General features: G+C 55.9%; 2 protein-coding genes across 2 annotated transcripts; both read right to left on the minus strand.

Moving 5' to 3' along the window:
- Window positions 1–452: 452 nt before the first annotated feature.
- Window positions 453–13,517, minus strand: STAMBP (STAM binding protein). The gene is made up of 10 exons (XM_067312350.1): window positions 13,440–13,517; window positions 11,381–11,621; window positions 7,268–7,343; window positions 6,590–6,685; window positions 5,339–5,714; window positions 4,491–4,615; window positions 3,376–3,513; window positions 2,045–2,157; window positions 1,740–1,839; window positions 453–1,316 (listed from the first exon to the last, which is right to left on the minus strand). The coding sequence occupies exons 2-10, from the start codon at window positions 11,593–11,595 to the stop codon at window positions 1,260–1,262; spliced, it is 1,296 nt and encodes a 431-aa protein (XP_067168451.1). The 5' UTR covers window positions 11,596–11,621; window positions 13,440–13,517; the 3' UTR covers window positions 453–1,259.
- A 382-nt stretch (window positions 13,518–13,899) lies between these two features.
- DUSP11 (dual specificity phosphatase 11) lies at window positions 13,900–19,122 on the minus strand. Its single transcript, XM_067312450.1, has 10 exons — window positions 19,034–19,122; window positions 18,631–18,706; window positions 17,476–17,607; window positions 17,135–17,258; window positions 16,494–16,554; window positions 16,101–16,147; window positions 15,764–15,839; window positions 15,322–15,453; window positions 14,861–14,905; window positions 13,900–14,604 (listed from the first exon to the last, which is right to left on the minus strand). The coding sequence occupies exons 1-10, from the start codon at window positions 19,066–19,068 to the stop codon at window positions 14,349–14,351; spliced, it is 984 nt and encodes a 327-aa protein (XP_067168551.1). The 5' UTR covers window positions 19,069–19,122; the 3' UTR covers window positions 13,900–14,348.
- Between the last annotated feature and the right edge of the window lie 990 nt (window positions 19,123–20,112).

A 20,112-nucleotide genomic window follows, 5' to 3' on the forward strand; every position in this document is an offset into this window, starting at 1 on the left:
GTTCGCTACCAATTTGACCCATCGGCAAAGGAAGCGCCGTTTTGCAGGATGGGCTTTCGCACCTAGCGTCCCCTCGCCGTCCCCGGGGTCGCAGCAGGCGGCTCCTTCTCACCTGCGCCCAGCGGCAGGGACACGCGCGGGGCGAACACCCCTAAACCGGGCCACCAAAACCCACCGCCGAAGAGGTTTTAAATAAATTAGGTCAGAAAGTTGGTTGCCAAAGGTGCTGTGAAGGCACCTTGCGCCCTTCCTGCTGCCGGGGTAGCCCATCTCCAAAAACGACCACGAGACTGCAGCAGAAGCCTGTCGCACTAGAGGTGCCTGTTGCAAAGAAATACCCTAAATAAACCGGTTCCCCCTCTTGGCTGGCAACTCTGCTCCCCTCCAGCCCCACAAACTCGGTCGAGGAAAACATTCCCGCTGTCCAAGCGGCAAAGGAAACCCCCGCGAGGTAAGAGAATCCGTCTGTATTAAACTGTACACCGAAGAATTGCGTTTGCCCTTTTGCGGGTAGACGTACCAGCCCGTTACACAGATAACGCGTCTGTCCGTATCCTGGACGGAAAGGCAACTCCGGCCTTCCTCCCCTCCCAGGAGCCCGGGCGAGCGGCCGGGTCGCAGGGTCCGCGTGGGACCAAAACGCGGGTCTCCAAAGGCAGGAGAAAGCACAAGGCTTGGGTCCCTTCTTACCCCACCCGAGCACCAGCGAGCAGGACGCGCTGGGGGCCGCGAAGACGAGGTCTCGTACGGGGCGAGAGGGGTTAGGAAGGATTCGATCTTAAAACTACACCAAAGGCTCGGCGGCTCCAACCGGCCGGGCCGAGGGCACGGTTTAGCAATCAGGAAAGAGCAGCGAAGCAGAGCACGAGTTAATTTGGGCAAGGCCCACTCTGGAAAGCACTTGAGGAGGTTTCCACACCTCGGGGTCGTGGAAGCTCCCGGGGAACTCGCCGAGAAGCCGGTCTCGCCACGGATTAGAGTGTTACACGAGTGCTTCGGTGTTAGAGTCGGTCTTTGCGTTTCCAGTTAGCTTCTCCCCACGCCTCGAACCTCAGCACCGCTTCGCGAGCCCCACGCCGCGCACCGAGGTTTCGCCTGCCCCCACTGAGGTCAGGTTACCGATTCCACCGCGATTACTGGGGGAGGGAGGGGAAGGGTCGCTACACGGTAGAAATCATCTGCTACGGGAGGAAATGAATCTTCCCTAGGCCTAGACGGAAGGTAGGCGGTTCACGGGAAACACTGTTAAGGCAAGAGGCCTAGCGGAGATCCATCAGTACCACGTCTCTCTCCATCACCGCCACGTGATTGCAGGTCTGGAAGAGGGAGGAGAAGCAGGGGCAGACGGTTAGTCGGATGCTCCCACGGCTCCCCGAAGTCCGCTCTACCTCCTTAGGCAACCCGCGCCCCGGAGCAGCCCCCGCTTTGCAGGGTGCAAACCAAGACGGGGCAGGAACCAGCGCCCTGCCCAGCATCACACCGAGACGGTGGCAGGACACGGATGCAAACCTCTCCTCCAACCCGCTCCCCCCGTCCCGACCCGACGCTGCAGGGAAGCGCCCCGTTTCACACCTCCACCTCGCTCTAATAACTTGGAGACATTTGCATCTCGGCTCCCGAGAGAAGCAAGCCCCTGCTGGGACGTCTCTCCCGCCCGAGGTCTTAGCCCGGCCCCCCGCGATGGCTAAAATCCAAGCGGCCGACGTGAACGTGCCCCCGCTGCCTCGCGGGTGACTTACGGTGAAGAGAGGGGGGTCTTTGGAGTGCGGGTGGAAACCCTTCTGCCGACAGGAAGAGATCTCCTCCAGGCCGTGCTCCGTCAGCTTGAAAAAGCCCGTCCTGCAGTAAACACACACAAGCTCCGAAAAGGCTCCAGCCTCTGGGATAGAAACACCCGCTGCCGTGCTGGAGGAGGCGCCTGAGCCCGCTCATCCCAAGCGAGAGCGGAGATCCCCGCCGCGGGATGCTCCTCTCCCAGCTGCAGACCCGTCTCCCTGCACGGGGGCAGACGGGAAGGCCTCTCCCGCCCCGTTTCCCTACTCACTCCTGGTATTTTGGAGAACACACAATAGCGATGGACTCTGGCAACATCATCTGGTAGGAGCAGTGTGTGTGCAGGTCCACGCTGGAGAGGAAGGCCGTCTGCGTGGGGTGAGTCTGAAACGCAGGGCAAGACAAGAGAGAGGAAATGACATTGGGGTCGGAGGACAGAAAGGGACTGCGTCTGCCGAGAGAAGGTCGTAACAGAGACGGGACATTGCTCCTTGGATGGCACAGAGCACCTGCTCGCTGTTACAGACAGAAAACGGCTTTGGATTACCCCAAAAAAGCTGCTCCTCTTTTCTGTTGGGAAAAAGCGCAGGAGGAGCTCCAGGTTTCTCACCATAACCCAGGCAAACGTACATTTTAAGGCCCAACACTGTCCTTGCTTTAATGCATGCGTCCCTGCAGGGCTGTCACTCCACACGCTTCCAAAATGCCGCTACCTCTGGGGCACAGCACGCCAGGCACGTAACATGCTGCCGAGACACTTCAAGACACCATATTCCACCGAGGTGGTCAAAGGTTTTAAGATCTCGGACAGCAACTGCTTTACCCGACTGGCCGAGGGCTGGATTTTATAGCCAAACTCCTGCAGAAAGGTTTTTTTCCTTTTGCTCTTTTGCTTGTTTGGGTTTTGTTGCAAAGACCAGCAGGAAGGTCAGAGGGATTTCCACGGATCCCTGCACGTTACGGGCCTGACACTGAAGAGTTAACGCCAAAAGCAGACACCCCGCGCTATCAGGCACACGCAGCAGGCGTTGCTTTGTCAAAGCCCGGGAGGCAGCTGCTGCTTTCGAGAGATTACTCAGCAGCACCAAACGTTTTGCTTGGCACCGATCCGACTGCCAAAGGCTCCGTGGGGACAGGCAGCAGGGCAGCGCTGAAGCCGGCGCAGGAATCTGGAACTGGCACCTCTCGTGGCAGAAGAGCACACAGCTGGCTGCAAAAAAAGCAGCGCTACTACGAGGACGCACGGCGGGGGAGGCCCTGCGCTCGCTCACAGCGGGAGCTCCGTGCGGGAGGCCCAGCTGCCCGGACAGTGCCTCTGGAGTTGGCCTTTAGCTGGATGAAATGTGAGCCCCATGCCCAATACTCCACTTCCAACGGGACCGATGCTTTAGGAAAAGCCACATGAGCTTAGAACGAGCCTGGATTTTCACAGCAGGGTGAGCAGTGACGGCACCAGAGGGAGGAATCCAGCCGAAGGATGCTCCCTGCTCCATATTGTCTCCCCCAGCAAATCCTCCTCCACCAGCCCTGCTCCACACACCCCACTCCTTCCCGGCTAGATCCAAGGCCAATCTGGAAGCGAAGCAGGGACGAGAGACTCACGTGGATCCAGCCTAGCGTAACGAGGCCGTGCTGATCCTGGATGAGGAAGAGCTCCTCCTCGTTCTCCGTGTTGCAGTAATCGGGACCTCCGTACTGCTTGGGAACGATGACGTGGGTTATCGTGAACTCATTCCTCATCTGCAAGGCAGCACAGGGAGGCCGTTACCCCCCAGACCCCCCCAGCAGTCGACACTGCTGCCGCCCACTGGCGCCAAAGTAATTTCTCAAGCTTTGGGAACGAGGAGGTGCTTTTGCATCTACCGCACAGTCCCCCCAGCCGGGGGAACGCCAGCTCGGGAATCAAACCCAGGGACACATCTACCATCCGTTTACCGGTCACAGAAACGGTGACTGCAAGTTACTGGCAAAGAAGTTGCACAATTTTGGAGTCCGAGCATGGCCCACAGCTTTCTCCTGGACTTGCCTGTGGTGCAGAGCACCCGTGACAGCTCAGAGAAGCCCTGGGTACCCACCCGAAGGAAATCGCTCTCTCCACTTGCCAGGGGATGATGCCTCATAATTAAATAATCGCCATGTGCCTGGAAGCAGCTGGACCGCAGAAAGCTGTTACGTCAAACAACTTCATTTCAAAGCAAGCTTCTGTGAGCAAACCAGCCCCAGGCGCCCCAGGGGAGACAGGCTGGAGCTGTCTTTGGTCTGTGTGGGCAAAACCTGGTCTTGGTGAGGTTCCTAGCTCACAGCTGGGATCCTCAATGCTGCTAGGACCAAAAGGAAAAGTCACCCGGAGCTGCCTGTCACCGGCAACACGGGATCATTGCGCTTAAGGCAGGTACCCAGCAGAGTCATCACCAGGAGACAAGAAGGTGGACACCCACAGGGACCTGGCGGCTGTCACCTCACATGAATGTGCAGCCTGAGGAAATCCTAATGTACAAGGGAAGAGGAGGAAGAGGAGAGGCAGATCATCCCCAATGCTCGTATGAAATCCTAGTCATTGGTGACGCTGCACTACAACCATCTGCAGCAGAATCCAGGTCCTGGGCAAGAATTTCTGGAGCTGCTCTAGTCTTTTTCCAAGCTATTGCATAGGGTTAAACCTTGAAAATATAGCCTCCGCGTCATTTTTAGGGTCTTAATTAGGATTAGCACCTTACCAGCTTCCCACAGAGGATCCCACATGTCTCCACACCCCGGATAGTGTTGGCATCAGCCAGCTGGAGGAATTTCTGGCAGAGCTCCCTAGGGACGATGACCTGGCGAAGAGCATCCATACTTGCATCTGCAGGGAGAACGGGAGCACAGTGAGCACTACAGGCAGGGACACTGGAGAAAAGTTCCCTCAGGTCAGTACCCAGAGGGACTAGACGGAAAAAGATCAGCCTGGAAATATTAACTATTCTAATGTCCACCCTTACAACACCATTCACGCTTTAATGAAGTCACTGTGGCACTTTATGAAGTCATTTATGGTCACTACCTCTTTCAAAACAGGGAAAGAGACACACAGAAAGATCTTTAGAAGTGCGTCCAAACTAGGATTTTGCTAAAGAAAATGAAAACACAAACACTTACAAAGTGTCATTTAAAGTAAGATGTTTCACTGGTCAAGGACCAGCAATTTGGAAAAGTCTGAATTAGTATTTTGGTGCCCTGTTTGGCAGAAGAGGAGAATTCAGTCAGCCTAGCCAGGAACTAAACCCCAATCTCCAATGAGTATTCGGACCTAGTAAAATCGATAGCCAAATTAGGCTGTAGACTTTAGATCAGCAGAGAGACCGGGCTGGAGAAGCGTGGGAGACCGATTCCCAAAAGGAGTTAGTTCTCCCCCGTCCTCCAAATCTTTGTTGGACCACGGTGAGAACATCCAGTAACTTGGAAGAGCAAATCCCCAGAGGGAATGGAGCTATGACCAGATACTTCCAAGCTTCCCAGACAACTCGGCTCCTTGGCTGTGTTTGGTTCAGCCCCAGCAAGGGAGAAGGCCGTACTGAGATGTACTAACTGTTTTCCGTGCTCCCCAAAGCACTAGGTTTCAAGGATCTGTCCACAACAGGAGGTTTGGATGACACAATCCCTGCCGACGGACTCGTGGGCTGAACTGGAGAGACAGGAACCTTTGGGATTAAATCAGTTGGGGGCTTTTCCACGCCAGGGATGAGGGGCCCATCCAGAGACTGGGGACTCGGCTCTGGCTTGCCAAATTCCTGCACTATCCTCAGACGCTCCTTCTCCAGGTCCTGCCGTCGAATCATCTCCTCAAAGGCATGAAACTGCTCTTGCTCTGCCTGCTGCTGCTTCATTAGGGCTACCCGATTCCTCTCTTCTTCCAGCTGCTGTTGCAAAGCCAAGTTGCGGGCAAATTCCTCTTCCTCCTCCTTCTGCAGGGAGAAATAAACCAAAGGACATCAGCAGACAGGAGAACACCAGCTCGAGGCAGGATAGGGAGTCTACACACTGTCATTCCTTTAGCTGTAGCTTTCGACCTGTTGCCTGCAGACCTTCAGCAATCCCAGACTACCTTTAGAAGTAGCCTGCAAAAGGGAACCAGCAAAAAGCATTCCTCCTGCAAGGAAGCTCCAGCTTGCCAACCAGAGATCTGCACTTCCATCAGCACAGCTAGCTGGACCTGGGCAGTAAACTGCTGCCTTACCCCTCCTCGCAGAAATATAATTCCAGATCCATTTCCCTCTGTCCTATCTGCAAAAAACGCACTCGCTCACAGCAAACTGACTGTAGAGTTTTCTGCTTTGCCCGCAGAAGCCCAGCTGCCTGCTGAGCTTCTGAATCACGAGGCCTGTACCTCATGTTGGGACGAGAAGGAAAAGCAACCAACCAAACAACATCTCCCCCCTCAAGTAACGAAAGGAGGAGGAGGTGGAAGCTGGTGCAGTTGTAAGATGCACTGGCATTTGGTTATCTCCCCCTCTGCTCTCTTTGCAGGGGCTTTTGAGGAACAACCTAAAGCAAGAAGTGCAAGATATGGGGACTCCCAGCTTGGACTGTCTCCGGGACGTGCAAGGAGAAAAGATGCAGGGACACCTGTGACCGATTCACCTACACAATGGCAGCAGAAACGAGACCGAGACAGCCGGCTCCCTCTGGTACGGGTGACAGGGCTGGACCCTGCAAGCTGGGGTGACCCAGACTTCACATTTCAGTGCATCCGGGGAGCCCTGGAGACCTGCCCTCTTCCAAACCCTTTGTGGCCGTGGGTTTTCTGGGGAGCACAGGCCTCCAGTCTCCTCTCACTCACCTTCCGCTCGCTGTACTTAGCATAGTCCTTGGCGTACCTCTTTAATAGCTCCTTCTTGAGCTCTTCAGCTCTGGGGAACGCTACTTCTTTCAGTTTCTGAAGGAAGGAAACACGCACGGTTGTAACACGGCAAGAAAAGCAGGACCAGAGCAGATGCAAGGATCAGTGGACATGCAGCACCCAGAGAGAACAAACCCTCCTCTGGCACATGGCGCAGGAAGGGCCCGAGCACAGACAGCACTGCCAGCGACGCTGAGCACGAGCTTAGACAGTGTCGTCCTTTGCTCTTCTGGTCAACGTTGAGCAGAGGGGCAGGAGCAACCTCCGAGGACCTCCCAGGCAACCCTTGAGGACCTCTGCACTAGGCATCTGCTCACAGTGCAAGGAAAAGCCAGGGGTGCTTGACAAGCAGGGAGTTTAAGAGGAAGCAAAGGAAGCCCCAGTACTCAACAGAAAGTAAACTAGATGGATACAACCACGGCCAGCCCCGTACAAGTACAACTGAGCAAGAAGAGCCCAAACTATAACTGCGGAGGGATCAGGGCCGCCTGGTCGAGCCAGGGTTTCTCAGTGTGAAGATGGATCACTCATCCCAGAGCCACTAAAACCCAAGATTCCTGACCCCAAAACATTTCCAAAAGCAGCCCTTCAAGTCTTGGCAACAGCGTTACTACTTACTTTCACCGTCTCCTTCTTCTCAGGTATGACAGCGTTTTTGTAGTCACGGTGCTTGGGCAGCTTCTCTATGAAGAGCCTGTAAACACCAGAGAGATTGCGTTTCTGGATGACAGCGGAAAGGGGCTAGCATGAAGCAGTAAGATGGGTTTTGGGGGTACAGATCAAGCTCATTCCCCTGCAGCGCAGACCCCCCCGCTCTGCCACCTCCCTGGGCCCTGCTCCCTGCAATCAGGATGCTCGCCCGCCTCTCCGCAAAAAAACACACAGTGCCCTTCTGAGCTCTTCAGGGCGTGCGAGGGATCCTGTTCAGTCCCAGGGGAGCGCCTTGCACAGGGGATTTTTCCTGCACCTGGGCTCTGGACACGATCCTCAGGGATACATACATTTGCTTTTAACAGAAACATTAATAAACCAGCCTAAACCACACGGGACTCTGGCAGCAATTCCGGAAGGTCCTCGGGCACCTGCCTACATCTCTGCGAGCATCCGAAGGGACTGCAGGCAAGCTCAAGGACTCAGCTGACTCAGTGCTCACACTGTCCTTCTGCGCCAGGGAACAGAACAGTTTGTCCAGGGAAATTAGCTCCGACCTTGAAAACAAAACTTGCAGGTAGGCGAAAAGCAAGTTCACCGCGTCCTCGGCTGCTACGGCAGAAGTCTTTTGCCTCTGCTGCGTGACCGCGTGTACGATGAACAAACCCAGCTGCTTCAAAACCCCAGGACTCTGGGCAAGGGAAGCGCTTTCCGCAAACCCCAAATGCTCCCGGGTTGCCATGGGAAGCACGAAGATGCTCTTGCCAGAGGTTGCAGGATCAGCCTAACCACGTCACCGCCCGGAGCCACGGAGAAGCCGTCGCCCCGTCCAAAGGGCCCGGCAAGGTCCCCGCTCGCAGCTGGCGGTTGCGAAGTAGGTCACTGTGCCGAGGAGACAAAATACGGCTGCGATCGCTGCCAACAGCTTGCAGATTTAAATGGAAGGGATTAATTAAGAAGGATTAAGAGCAGATGCTGGCCTGGGAAGGGTGGGGAAACCAGCTGGGTTTCCACAAGTCAGAAAGGGTGGAAAATGGGCAGTGGGATGGGGAGCGCTCGGGTGGCCAGAGGAAGATTTCGGGGCAAGACCAGGCAGTGGCAGGCTGGGGAAGGAGGCAGAAGAAGGGGAGGAACAGTTGGAAATTTCCTATCCGCAGCCCAGCCGAGGCTTGGCAGCGCTTAATCCTGCGGCTCCTATCGCCACAAGCTTTGGGCTCGTCCAAACCTCCGAGCGCTCCTGGGTCCACCGTGAACAGCAGCTGTTTGGCACCGAGCAGTCGCTTCGCAGGCTATTTTTAAGCGCTGCTGCGGCACGTGTGCCAAGCCAGCGTCTCCCGAGTCCCTCGCAAAACCCCACGCAAAGCCCCGGAGCCAATCCCAGCAGAGCCAGGCAGCTCACAGCCACGCAGGCAGCCCAGGAGCCCAAACACCACAGGAAATCCACCTCTTTTTTTCTTTTTTTTCCTCTTATTTTGCTCTAGCAAAAACAACCTGCTGTGTCTGCTGGTGATTCAAGCAGGACAGACCCGCTCAGGCCAGCGCGGAAGAAGCCGTTCCCAGTACGGTTAAACAAGAGAAGCGAGCAGATGTCTTCCAAGGTGATGAGAGACATGTGCTAAAAGTCCATTTTGGTTATTCTTACGGATAACCGTGCCGCCCTCTGGCCCCTCACGAGGAGGGCCGGGCACTCAGCTCCCTTTCACACATGGGAAACAGAAGTGCTGAGCGGCTAAACGACTCGCACGAGATTGAGCAGGCAGCCTGGCGCAGAGCGGGGAGCCGGCCGCCTCGCCGGGAATCTCGCTGCCTGCCTCCCTTGAGATCTCCCAAAATCTCGCCGCAAGATTCAGCCTTGGGATCAGGATATCGGGGGGAAAAAAAGAGAAATCCAGTTCCCTAAGGCCCCGCAGCCCCCCCGCAAGACACGGACTCGCTGCCAAGGACAGAGCGCTTGCTTCCAGCCGACGCACCAAGCGCAGGGTGTAGCCAAGAGCCTCGCGCCGACTTCTCGAGGCTGGACTCGGCCCCAGGAGGGACGTCCCCGTCCCCAAGCCCGAGCCCGACACAGAAAGCGCCCGCGCGAGGCCATACACTCGGGTAGGGAACTCGGCTCTGAGAAAGGACACTGCAAGTCCCCAGCTGCATCGCTGACCGCGGATTTAGGCTGAAGCTACAGGGGAAAAATCCAGGGGAAAGGGGAGAGCAGCAAGTCCTGCTAAAGGCACCATTTAGGACGCCCTGCTCTTGCCTTCCGGATCACAGCCTCAGCGAAGGACACCTAGACACTCTGCCTCAAGCCCATCGCTTTCACGTGAGCTACAGCATCGCCACGGAAAAGACAGGCCTACATTTAAAGAAACGAGATGACAGTATTAACTTCGTATCTTCAGGTAACCCAGGCCGGCACCTCAAATCCATCAGCGTTGGGAAAAGCTCACCACTGACATGGAGTTTTCACCTTCTTGGCAGCCTAACAGCCAGGCTAACGTAAATGCCCCAAGCATTTGGAAGCTGCCGGAGGGAAAGCACACCAGCACCTCTCACTGCAATAACGAAACGGCGAAGGTGCACTTAGTTCATTTGTTTAGCTAGAAAAGAGTTTCTCCTTTGGCTCCAGCTACGTAACCAGCCTGGAAAACTTCCCAAGGGTTTTACACTTCCCAGCTCCCTGAGCAGCGTCCCAGGGAGCTCGCTATAATGCCCATAAAAGCTCAGGAAGTGCAAGGCAGGAAGCAAAGCTAATCAGAGAAAAATGTGTTGGATTTAAGGGGCAGGAACCCTGCACACAGGGGCAGGGAGAGAAAATGCCAGCAGAGATGCCAACCCCGTTTGGGATGAGCGGGTAACGTGTGCGCAGCAGAGAGCATACCAGAGCCGGCCCTCCGGCCACGGAAACTGGGAGAAGGTGGGAGGGACAGGCTTTGGGCCAAAAAGCCTAAAGAAACAGGACATTTGGTGCCACTGGGATATTTTCTGAGGATCATGGCTTTCAGCCCTTTAAACAGACAGAGGCACAGCTACAGACGGGCACGTTTGCTCTGCTCATACTCCAAGCGGGTCAGACATAAGCCAGACCTGGCAGCACGTCACCGCGTTAGCACGGCGTACGCTCCGGCTCACGGCGGCGTGGCTTTCGGACCCAAAATGGCTCTTCTCCGGCCAGCGGCGGAGACGGCAGCCAGCACACGCGGCTCTGCGCTTGTCCGTGCACACAGCCCCGGCAGCTGGAATACCAGCGGGGTCTCGGCTGGTTTTATAGCTGATCTGGGCCTTTCTAGGAGGGCGCTCAGGACCCAAGATACCCACATGACCGGGATCAGGTCCTTGGGACTCAGTCCTTTTCCCCACATCCTTCCTCAAAAAGGGGCTTGGCGCACACATGGGTATTATATCATTACATTATTTCCGAGCTGCTGAACTAAACCTACACTCCCACACGGCCGATCCCTGCGCTCGAAGGAGGAACCCACTTCCTGCTCCACCAGGCTTTAATAAACCAAGCGTGAAGCAGGCCCCTCTTCCAAAGCAGGTTTACTCGTGAAATCACCAAGTCTATGCCCTTTCCAGATGCGGGATCCCAAGAGACTTTATAAAGCTGTGATCCTTGCCCATCCATACGACGTGGCAGGCAAGTCAACAACCAAATTAGCCGCTCTGCGGTGGTAAAACACCAGGAAGCAGCAGCTGCTAAATACAGGGAGCCAAAAGCTCCCCACGTGCTGACAGGAGGCCCCACCGGCAGTTGCTCTAGGACAGAGGAATTTAAGGCAACTCTGGATTTAAAAGAAACTCTTACACCCGCCCTGCACATGGGTGAGCTGCGTTTGTCTGCTAGTACCTGGCACCTTTACTACGTCTCCTGTTCGTTCTAACCAGGCTGGCTGGATCCTCACCCCAGGGGAGCCGAAATTCAAAACGAGCCTTTCTCAGGCCTCCTCCTCAGCGGCAGAGCTCTGCCCAGACCCAGTTCTTCCAGCCCAGCCCGGCTGGCCCGCAGCTTTGTGCCCCCGAAGCGAGATAAAAATAACGAGCCTTTGTAGCCACGCAGGCTACTCGCGAACGAAGCAGAGGCGCTCTTACGTGATATACTTGTTGTACAAGATGAAGGCATGCTCGATATTGCCTTCCTCCGAGTAAATCGTAGCCATGCGGAGAATTTCCACTCCAGAGCGGTAATAGCGCCGTGGCGGCACGTCCTCGTTCACTTCCACGGCGCTCCCCATCTGGATCAGGCTTCGGACTCGCTCCTCCGGTGGGAGGCTGATGTCAGCGTGATCGGGCATAATGACGCACATCAAAGCTGCCACAGCGCCGACGAACTCTGCCGTGGGAGGAAAGTCAAGCACGTCAAAACCACCGTGGCCAGGTAACTCATCCAGCTCCTCGGGACCTCCCTTCCTGGATAGGAATCACTTCCCCAGCACAGGAGAGTCTGATACATGGGCCAAGCAGGCCTCGGGGAGCTATCTGGGAGAAGCCAAGCACTTTCTGGAGACGGCGCTTGCATATTTATGATCTGAAAGGCAGCCACAAGTTCAGGATCGGTTCCCGATATTGGATTTCAAGCTAGGGTTCGAGCAGCCTGAACCCTACCCCTGCTAGCTTTGGCAAGGAGCACCTTTCCAAGCTGCTGCTGCTTTCCTCCTCGTCTCCCTACACAACAAACGATGAATCTGCCACTTTTGCCCCATCGCTAGTTTGGGCAAAGACAGCCAAAGCGATTCGTTTGGACTCGAGCAGGAGGAGCGGCTTTACGCGGGGTTTCAACACCGCAGTGCTCGCCATTTCGCTCGCGCGGCAGAGAGGAGGACGGAGCTCAAGGCCGTCCTTCCAGACGTCGCCTGCCGCTCCGCAGCACCTCCCCGGCCAACAAGCTCGATCCCGAATCGCTCTCAGCCACGCGCAAACGCAATCCCTCTCTCTCCCGGCGCCGTGGCAGGCACACCCGTCGCCCCAGGAATGCACCTCGACCTGCTCCGTGCCTCCGCTTCCCTCTCGGCTCCTACGAACCCCCTCTCGGCCAGCCGGCTCCTCTCACCCGCAGCCCTGGGAATAAGTTAACAAACTCAAGGGCAAGGAAGCACCCGGACCATCCGAGGGGCAGACGGCCCAGAAACCCTCTCCAAGGCTCTTCTCCTACGCAAGCCACTGGGAACAGCCATGCCGGGCCGGTTCAAGGGTTAAAGTTTCTAGGCAATCGCAGAGCTGAACGCGAAGCATCTCGCCAGCCTCCCAGCAACGCGACTGCCGCACGCGCGATGTCACAATTTACAGCGGCTCCTTCCTAAACGGGAGAAAGGGCCCGAGCCGGGCTAGGTGCCGCCTGGGGATCCCGAACGGCAGGCAAGTTGCCTTTCTGGGGTGACCTCGGAGCTAGAAGCCCCTTTTGAAGGCAGTCAGGCCCACGTTTCTCAGCCCGCACCCTGGCCAAGACCTCAGGGGCCTCCACGGGCCTCCTTCCCTAAATAAGGGCTGTGGGATTGGGTCCCACGCGAGGCTGCCACGACAGGATGTTCACTCAGGGACTGCGATGGAGCCGCAGCTCCGAGGGGGCTTCACCTTTTCCTGGGGCTCAAACCCCTGCCGAAACAGGGGGGAACTCAGCTGCCCCCCAGACTAGAGCTCCCATTCACCTCCCTGAACCGAAACCACCTTGCTGAGGTGCCACAGCCCTTATTTCCCCAAACCAGAGCCCCCCCTCAAGCCATACACCCCCCTGCACTCCCAGGCCCTCAAACCAGAGCCCTCCCAGTTCTTACACCCCTTCCCTGACAGAAAAAAAACTCCCCCCCCCGAGGTCTTGCCCCCAACCCCAGCTCCCCAAGAGAGAGAAAAACACCCCAAAGCAGAGCCCCCCCAGTTCCTACAGCCTTCCCCCGCCCCGAGAGTGAAAATCTCCCCAAACCACCCCCCTCCGGAGCTGCTAGCCCCAAACCGAAGCCCCCAGCCCCCTGAGAAAGGGGAACCCCCCCAAACCAGGGCCCCCCGGAGTCCCCCGCACCCCCGAAGCGGAGCCCCCCAGGCCCTGACCCCCTCCCCGGAGCCTCCGCTGCTCCCGCCCCCCCCAACCGGCGCCCCGCCAGGCCCTGCCCCCCAGGGGAGAGGAAGGGGCCCCCCCAGCGGAGCCCCCCGCCCTTACCCTGCCGGACGGACCCCCACCCGGCCCCCGGCCCGGTCTGCCGCCGCGGGGAGACGGCCGCGCCGCCCTCCCGCTTCCGGGTTGCTGCCGTCGCGCCGGCCGCGCCCCGCCCCCGCCTCAGCGGCCAATGGCGAAGCGCCGCCGCATCCGGGCACGTCGCAGCCACCTGCCGCTTCCGCCCGGCCGTGCCCGCCCCCTGCAACGCCCCTGCGGCCATGAGGAGGAGCGGGGACGGCCATCTTGGGGCAGGGCGGAAGCGTGGCCTCATTACGCCTGAGAGGGGCCGTGCGCCTTAAAGGGGCCGCCCCCCATAACAACCACTCTCACCCTAATAACGCCTCCACGATCTACCAAATCAGTATCAGCTCGGGTCCGAGCCAAAGCACAAAGCCTCCCGGCCTCGTCCCTGCCTGCCAGCCAGACCCATTAACCCAGGACACGCTCAAGTTAACAACACATATTGAGAATTTACGCACTGCAGAAATTTACTTTATCTAAGTTTGGTGAGAAGAAAACTTCCTAGTTTCACATCAAATGCTTTTTGCAAATTATATATTCCGTAAACCTTAAACGAAAGCTCCTTCTGTCGAAGTTGAAAGGGGTGTCCACGAAGATGCTTCTTCAGGAAGGTTTTGGGTCAGTGTGGGCACACGTTTATTCTCACTGTCTCTCGAGGCGCTGAACTAGCACTGCAAGATCTGACAGAGGATTTCAAAACTTCAAAGTGGGAGTTGTAAAAGTACCCAGAGGGGGGGAAAAAAAATAGCTGTGTTAAGATTAAAAACCACTTTCCTCTGCAGTTCCAGATTGTCAGTTGAGCTGCTGGTGACTGTTATGGCAAACCCATTTGTTAAACTAGTGAGACTTGTGTCAGAGCTCCTCCTGGGTGAAAATACAGCCCTGGGATGGCTACGCTGTCACAGGTTTCCTGCGCCGTCGTCTGCGTTTCTTGGCTGTGTGCGTTTCCTGTGGGAGACGGAAGCCGGGACCCTGCGCTGGAAAACACAGTCCATCGTACTGCTCGCCGTAAGGCGATGAAACTGGACAGTTCCTCGATCCCAAACTGCAAGGCCGCCTTTTCTTGGCCACACCGTGCTCACGCACAAGCTCTTGGCGACGCACACGTGCCTTGTCACGCCTGCTGTTCTTGGCATAGTCGGAGTTTCTGAAAGAAAATTTAGGGAACTTATCTCTACGGCCAAGCCGTCCAGGAGAATTCAAGCCCAGTCAGTCTCTCCCAGGCTGTACATTCTTGCTGCTCCCACACCATCTAGAGAAACCCAATAACTCACAAGCGTGTAAAGAAAAAGGGCCTTTCTGCTGGCACAAGCAGGACCAGCCAGGAGTCACCTCTCAGCTAGGAGCTGCAGAGGCAGTATCACACCCAGGACCTTTGCCAAAGTCGAGAGAAAGCCATTCACCTGCATTCGCCGTTCCCCTGCCATCTTTGCTGAGAAGGGAGGAGCCTAAGAAGAGAAAGAGAAGTTACTGCTTTGCTATAAGCTCTCTTCCTTGGTACCCGATTCCAAGGAAGGGCTCTTTTCCCCCAAAATATCTTAACGTTTCAGCCCCAACAAGAACTAGCACCAGCACTGTCAGTTAGGCTATTCCACAACTACGGGCACAAACGCTGCGGTCAGAGGCAAAGCGCCTTGCTTGTGCTGCTGCAGACACAACGAACGCTTCGACATCGAGACGCAGGCCCTAGACAAGCTTCAAGGAGTTTTTTTCCTCCCTGCAGAGCTGGCAAGGAAAGAGGTGCTTTCTTGCACATAGACAACTTATAACAACACATTCAAGTTCTTTAAAATAAGAGTACAGCTCTGTTTGTTCCACCTGTTCAGCTGTACGGCATGCACAGAAGCAAGAAGCAAAAACCTACCTGGGCATTGCTAACGGGAATTGCTCTGAATGATGCAGATGATGTTCAGCCACCAGCTGCCTTTTAGTATTTGGTGTAGTGCCGACTCTTCCTTTGAAGGGGTCCGAGCCCAAACGCTTTACACTGCAGTTCCTTAAACAGAACTTGGTTAGTCTTGACTGGGTCCTCAAGCCATTTGCCAAGTGATCATGACAGCTCTTTTACATTCAAATCCACCTCTCTTTGCATCACTCCTCCCCTAAAAAGGGGGCGGCAGCAGGCTTGTGAAAAGTCTGTGCAGAACATCTTTAAATGCAGGTCTCCTAACAGCCCACCTTCCTCCTTATCCACTGACCCCTTCTACCACAAGCCGTAGGAGCCAGGAAAGTTTAGCCTGTACCAGTCACTTGAAAACAACTTTGATTTAGCACATGCACCCACCCGTGCACACACAAAGACTTACTTTTTTACAGATCTCTTTCGAAGATCTTCAATATAGTTCATTCTCTCTATAGGGTGCCCTCGAGCTCTGTTGAACACTGAAGAGAGAAGGGCTGAGTTTAAACAACGCTCTGTACAAGGGATTTTTGAGGCTGCCCAGCACTCAAAACCTTTCAGAAGGATTTTAACCCCTTCGACCAACGGCTCTGCTCAGGTTAGAGAGGCAAAGGAAACCATAACACTAATAGATGAGCTATAGCTACTGCACTGGAGCTAGCCCAAACCCTCTGACCATCTAAAACCACAAAGCTGATGATAAACGCTTTGTATCATAGCAAAAAGATGATACATATACGTACACTCTATTGCAGCATTTGGCTCCATGCCGTCAACATCAATCAGGTACCTGAACAGAGCAGCAAGAAAGCTCTCATTATACAATTAACTACAGAAACATTGACAGGTTAGAGACAATTCAAAAGGAGGGGGGAAAAAAAAACCCACAGGAGGTTTTTAGATCTTCTATTTACATGCCAGAATGGAGTATCAGCACTTGGCTTGCTGAAATCAGAGATTAAAAAATGACTCCTAACAAGAAAACCTTCTCTGAGCCTATAAGGTTTAAATCTTTGACAGCCTGGGATTACACAGGCCACCTGAGCCTTGCTTTATGGTGCAATAAAATTTAATTCTGGAGCCATATAAAGCTGCTAATGCCACCACCTAACCCAGTTTGACTAAGGAAAACTCACCTACAAACCAGGTAGCCAGTTCTGTTTAAGCCATGAGTGCAATGCACTCCAATAAGTTTATCTGTAACACATGATAATCAGGTTATATTTTTAAAGTGTTCTTTTTTCTACAACCCAACCAGAAAACAAGCCCAATCGCATTCGTCATCCAGCAATCACACCGGTGTAAACAAACAGACATGGTTAAGCAACAAGATCACCATATTTATGACCATTTATCACTGCTGATTTAGCTCATTAAATCTTGTAACCTCATCTGTATGGTCACACAGCTCTCTGAGGGTGAAATACATTTATAAACTGCTTAAAAGGATATTCTGCTTGTTTCTTGAGCGTAAACAACTCAGTGCTTATGCAGCAACTAAAGAGAAATCAACATTTACAGCCAATATAGCAACGAAGTCTCAAACTCCATTTAAACTCAACTCACTACCAAATTATCAGAGCCAGTACGAATCTCTCCACCTTAAAAAAGTGATGTTACTGCCCTGATAGTCACATGCCAAGGGGAGGAAAAGAAATTCACCTGGAGCAGCACAGAGGAGCTGTTCACAAGGCTACTACAGACCCTCCCTGATCTCCAAGTCAGCAGCACCCTTCCCATCAACACGGCTCAATAACAAAAGGGAAATCACGCTTACCGTTATCTTTGTTGTCTCTCAGGAAGTTTTTTACAACGCACTTGAACTGATAAATGGTTTGATTATTCGGTATTTCATGTCCCATCGTCAAGATCTTTGAGTAGTGGAGCGTGGCTGGTAGCTCCTACAAGAAACAAAGGAGCCCAATAATTTCTGCAAAAAGCGTAAGGATTTTGACCAATTAAAGAACCACGTTGCAGATGCTGGAAAAAGCTGAGCTTTAAAACCAAGTCCAAAAGAGCAGCAACACCGTTTTAGGTAAGAAAACTTCTACTTTTGCTATCTGCACTATCAGAGCTTAAATAGAGCCTCACTTCCCCGACAGTAAGACAAGGACTGACCTCCGGCCCGTAGTAGCGAGTCGTGTATGTTAGATCAATGATCAGGCCCAGTTCTTCCTTTTGCTCCTTGATTTTCTTAATGAGATCACGAGGCGAAAATCTCTCTTGCGGATGAAGATTCTGATTGAAGCTCTGAGAAGAAATAATGTTGAATAGCACACGTTAAATTCAGGTGCATTGCAACTGAGGAGCACGAGGAGGAGGTCCGTGCTCCAAAACCTCCCAAAGATCATCTTGTAAAAAACCGATACAGGCAACGACCAAAGGGAGACACAGACAGACGCACAAGTTACACCAAACCAAACCAGAGCGCGCTCTGGGCCTTTACTGATTCAGGACAGTTCAGCTGCAATTTAAAACCGTAACTGGAGCTAAGTTGGCAGCTGAAGGCTGCACACAGACAGCTCAGGGTTTCCAGGAGTGACTAAAGCCTTCATACTGTGGCAAACCACCGCAGCATCACAAATCCTACAAGCAAATGAAGTTTCAGCTTGGTTTTCGATTCAAATTGAAGTGAATAAATAGCCCTGCTCCCTGCCAAAAGCTCTGCAATCACCATATATGTGATCCACCATGTTTTAGGAGTAGCTGCTATACTAAAATGAACACATAAAATGACGGAGAGGGGGAAAAAAAAGTGCAGCTCCCCCTAACACACAGCAGACACGGCCACGTGGCCGGGTGCAGGCCGGCCAGCTGGCCTGGGCACGCGCACAAGCGGCAGCAGCGCCACAACGCCGACGATCCCTCAGACCCTTCCTTTCGGAAACTCCGGCTTGGCACCGCATTCGCTTGGCCACGTGCTGGCAGAGCTCGCTGCTGTCACGCAGATGGCCCAAGCGGACCTCTTCAGACCCATGCCTTGCTGCCAGCACTCGCAAAGCCGGCAACAACCGCCGGGAGCTGTTCCCCTCACCTCCGGGGTGTAGACACCACTGTGACAGCTTCACACAGGCGGGCTGTTCAAACAGAGGAGACCACACCGTGCTTTTTGCTCCCGCCAAGTCGTACCCCTCCGAACACCGACCTGCTCGGCGCTCCTTCTCTCTCTTTTGACGGGATTTGCTCACGGACTCCTCGCGCAGCGCTCCCAACAGCCGCTTCGCAGCCCGAAGGGGCCCAGGAGGGTGCCGGGGCGACGCGGGGTGCACTCACCTTTCTCAGCGGGACCTTGAAGGCGATGAAGCGGGTGCCCGGCAGCCGCCTGCCCAGCGGGACGTAGTCTGTCCACCTAGACCCGAGAGCGGGAGGAGCTGTTAAACGGCGGAGCGCCGGCCCCGCGCTGCCCCCGTCCCGCCCGGGGCTCCCCCTCCCCTCAGGCCAACACACCGCCCGTTCCCGGCGTTTTGGGGTAAATCCCCCCGCGATGGGCATGCGGGAGGCGCTCGAGGGGGCTCCGTTACGCGGCGCCGCTGCCCCTGCGGCGGGGCAGGCCGGGCCCGGCGGCGGCGCGGCCCTCGCAGCACCGGGCCACCGGTCGCTGCGCCTCGGGGAGGCCCCGGGAGGTGGCGGCAAGCTCCGGGAGACGGCGGGGGAGGCCCGGCGCGGCGGCGCTCACCTGTCCGGGACGCGGGCGTCCCCCCGGCCAGCCATGGCGGCGCCCCTCACCCGCCCGCCACCGCCGCGGCGCCCACACCGCGCCGCCGCTTCCGCTTCCGCCGCGCTGACCCCGCGCGGCCGCCGTCGCCGCCGGTGATGTCGCCTCGTGGCCACGTCCCCCGAGCCGAGGACACGCCCCCTAGAGCAGAGGACACGCCCCCTAGAGCAGAGGACACGCCCTATAACGTAGACCACACCCCATAACGTAGACTAGCCCGCGCGCCACGCCCTAATATAGACCACGCCCCCGACTCGAGGCCACACACCCCCAAAGCCACGCCCCCTCACCGGCTCCCGCAGCCGCGGCGCCCCCTGGCGGTTTCGCGGCGGCACCGCCGCTCCCGTACCGGCCCCGGTAGCGGCCCCGCCGGCCCGGTGCAGGCGTCCCCGCCCCAGTACCGGCCCTGCCGCCCCGGGGCCGGCATGCCTGCCTCCGGACTGGTATCCCCCCTCCATCCCAGTACCGCTGCCGGCATCCCCATCCCAGGGCTGGTACCAGTATTCCCAGCCCGGTACCGACATCCCCGCTGCATCCTGCCACCGGCATCCCTGGTACCGGTATCATCACTCCATCCCGTACTGGTACCAGCATCCCCACTCCATCCCAGTACCACCATCCCCAGTACCACCATCCCACTCCATCCCAGTACCAGCATCCCCAGTACCACCATCCCACTCCATCCCAGTACCACTATCCCTGGTACCACCAACCCACTCCATCCCAGTACTGGCGTCCCCAGTATCACCATCCCACTCCATCCCAGTACCAGCATCTCCAGTACCACCATCCCACACCATCCCAGTACTGGCATCCTCAGTACCACCATCCCAGTACACCACTCAGTACCAGCATCTCCACCTAATCCTGATAACAGCATTCCCAGTACCACCACCCCACTCCATCCCAGCACCAGCACCCCCAGTACTGGCATCCCCCCGTGCTGGTACCGGCCTCCCCGGCATCGGCTCCCGGCTGGGAAGCACCAACGTTGGGCTAAAACCGGCTTTCTGCGCACTGTCCTGCGCCGGGACGAACCC

This window comes from Apteryx mantelli, chromosome 29 (assembly GCF_036417845.1).
Source record: "Apteryx mantelli isolate bAptMan1 chromosome 29, bAptMan1.hap1, whole genome shotgun sequence".
NCBI classification, from domain to species: domain Eukaryota; kingdom Metazoa; phylum Chordata; class Aves; order Apterygiformes; family Apterygidae; genus Apteryx; species Apteryx mantelli.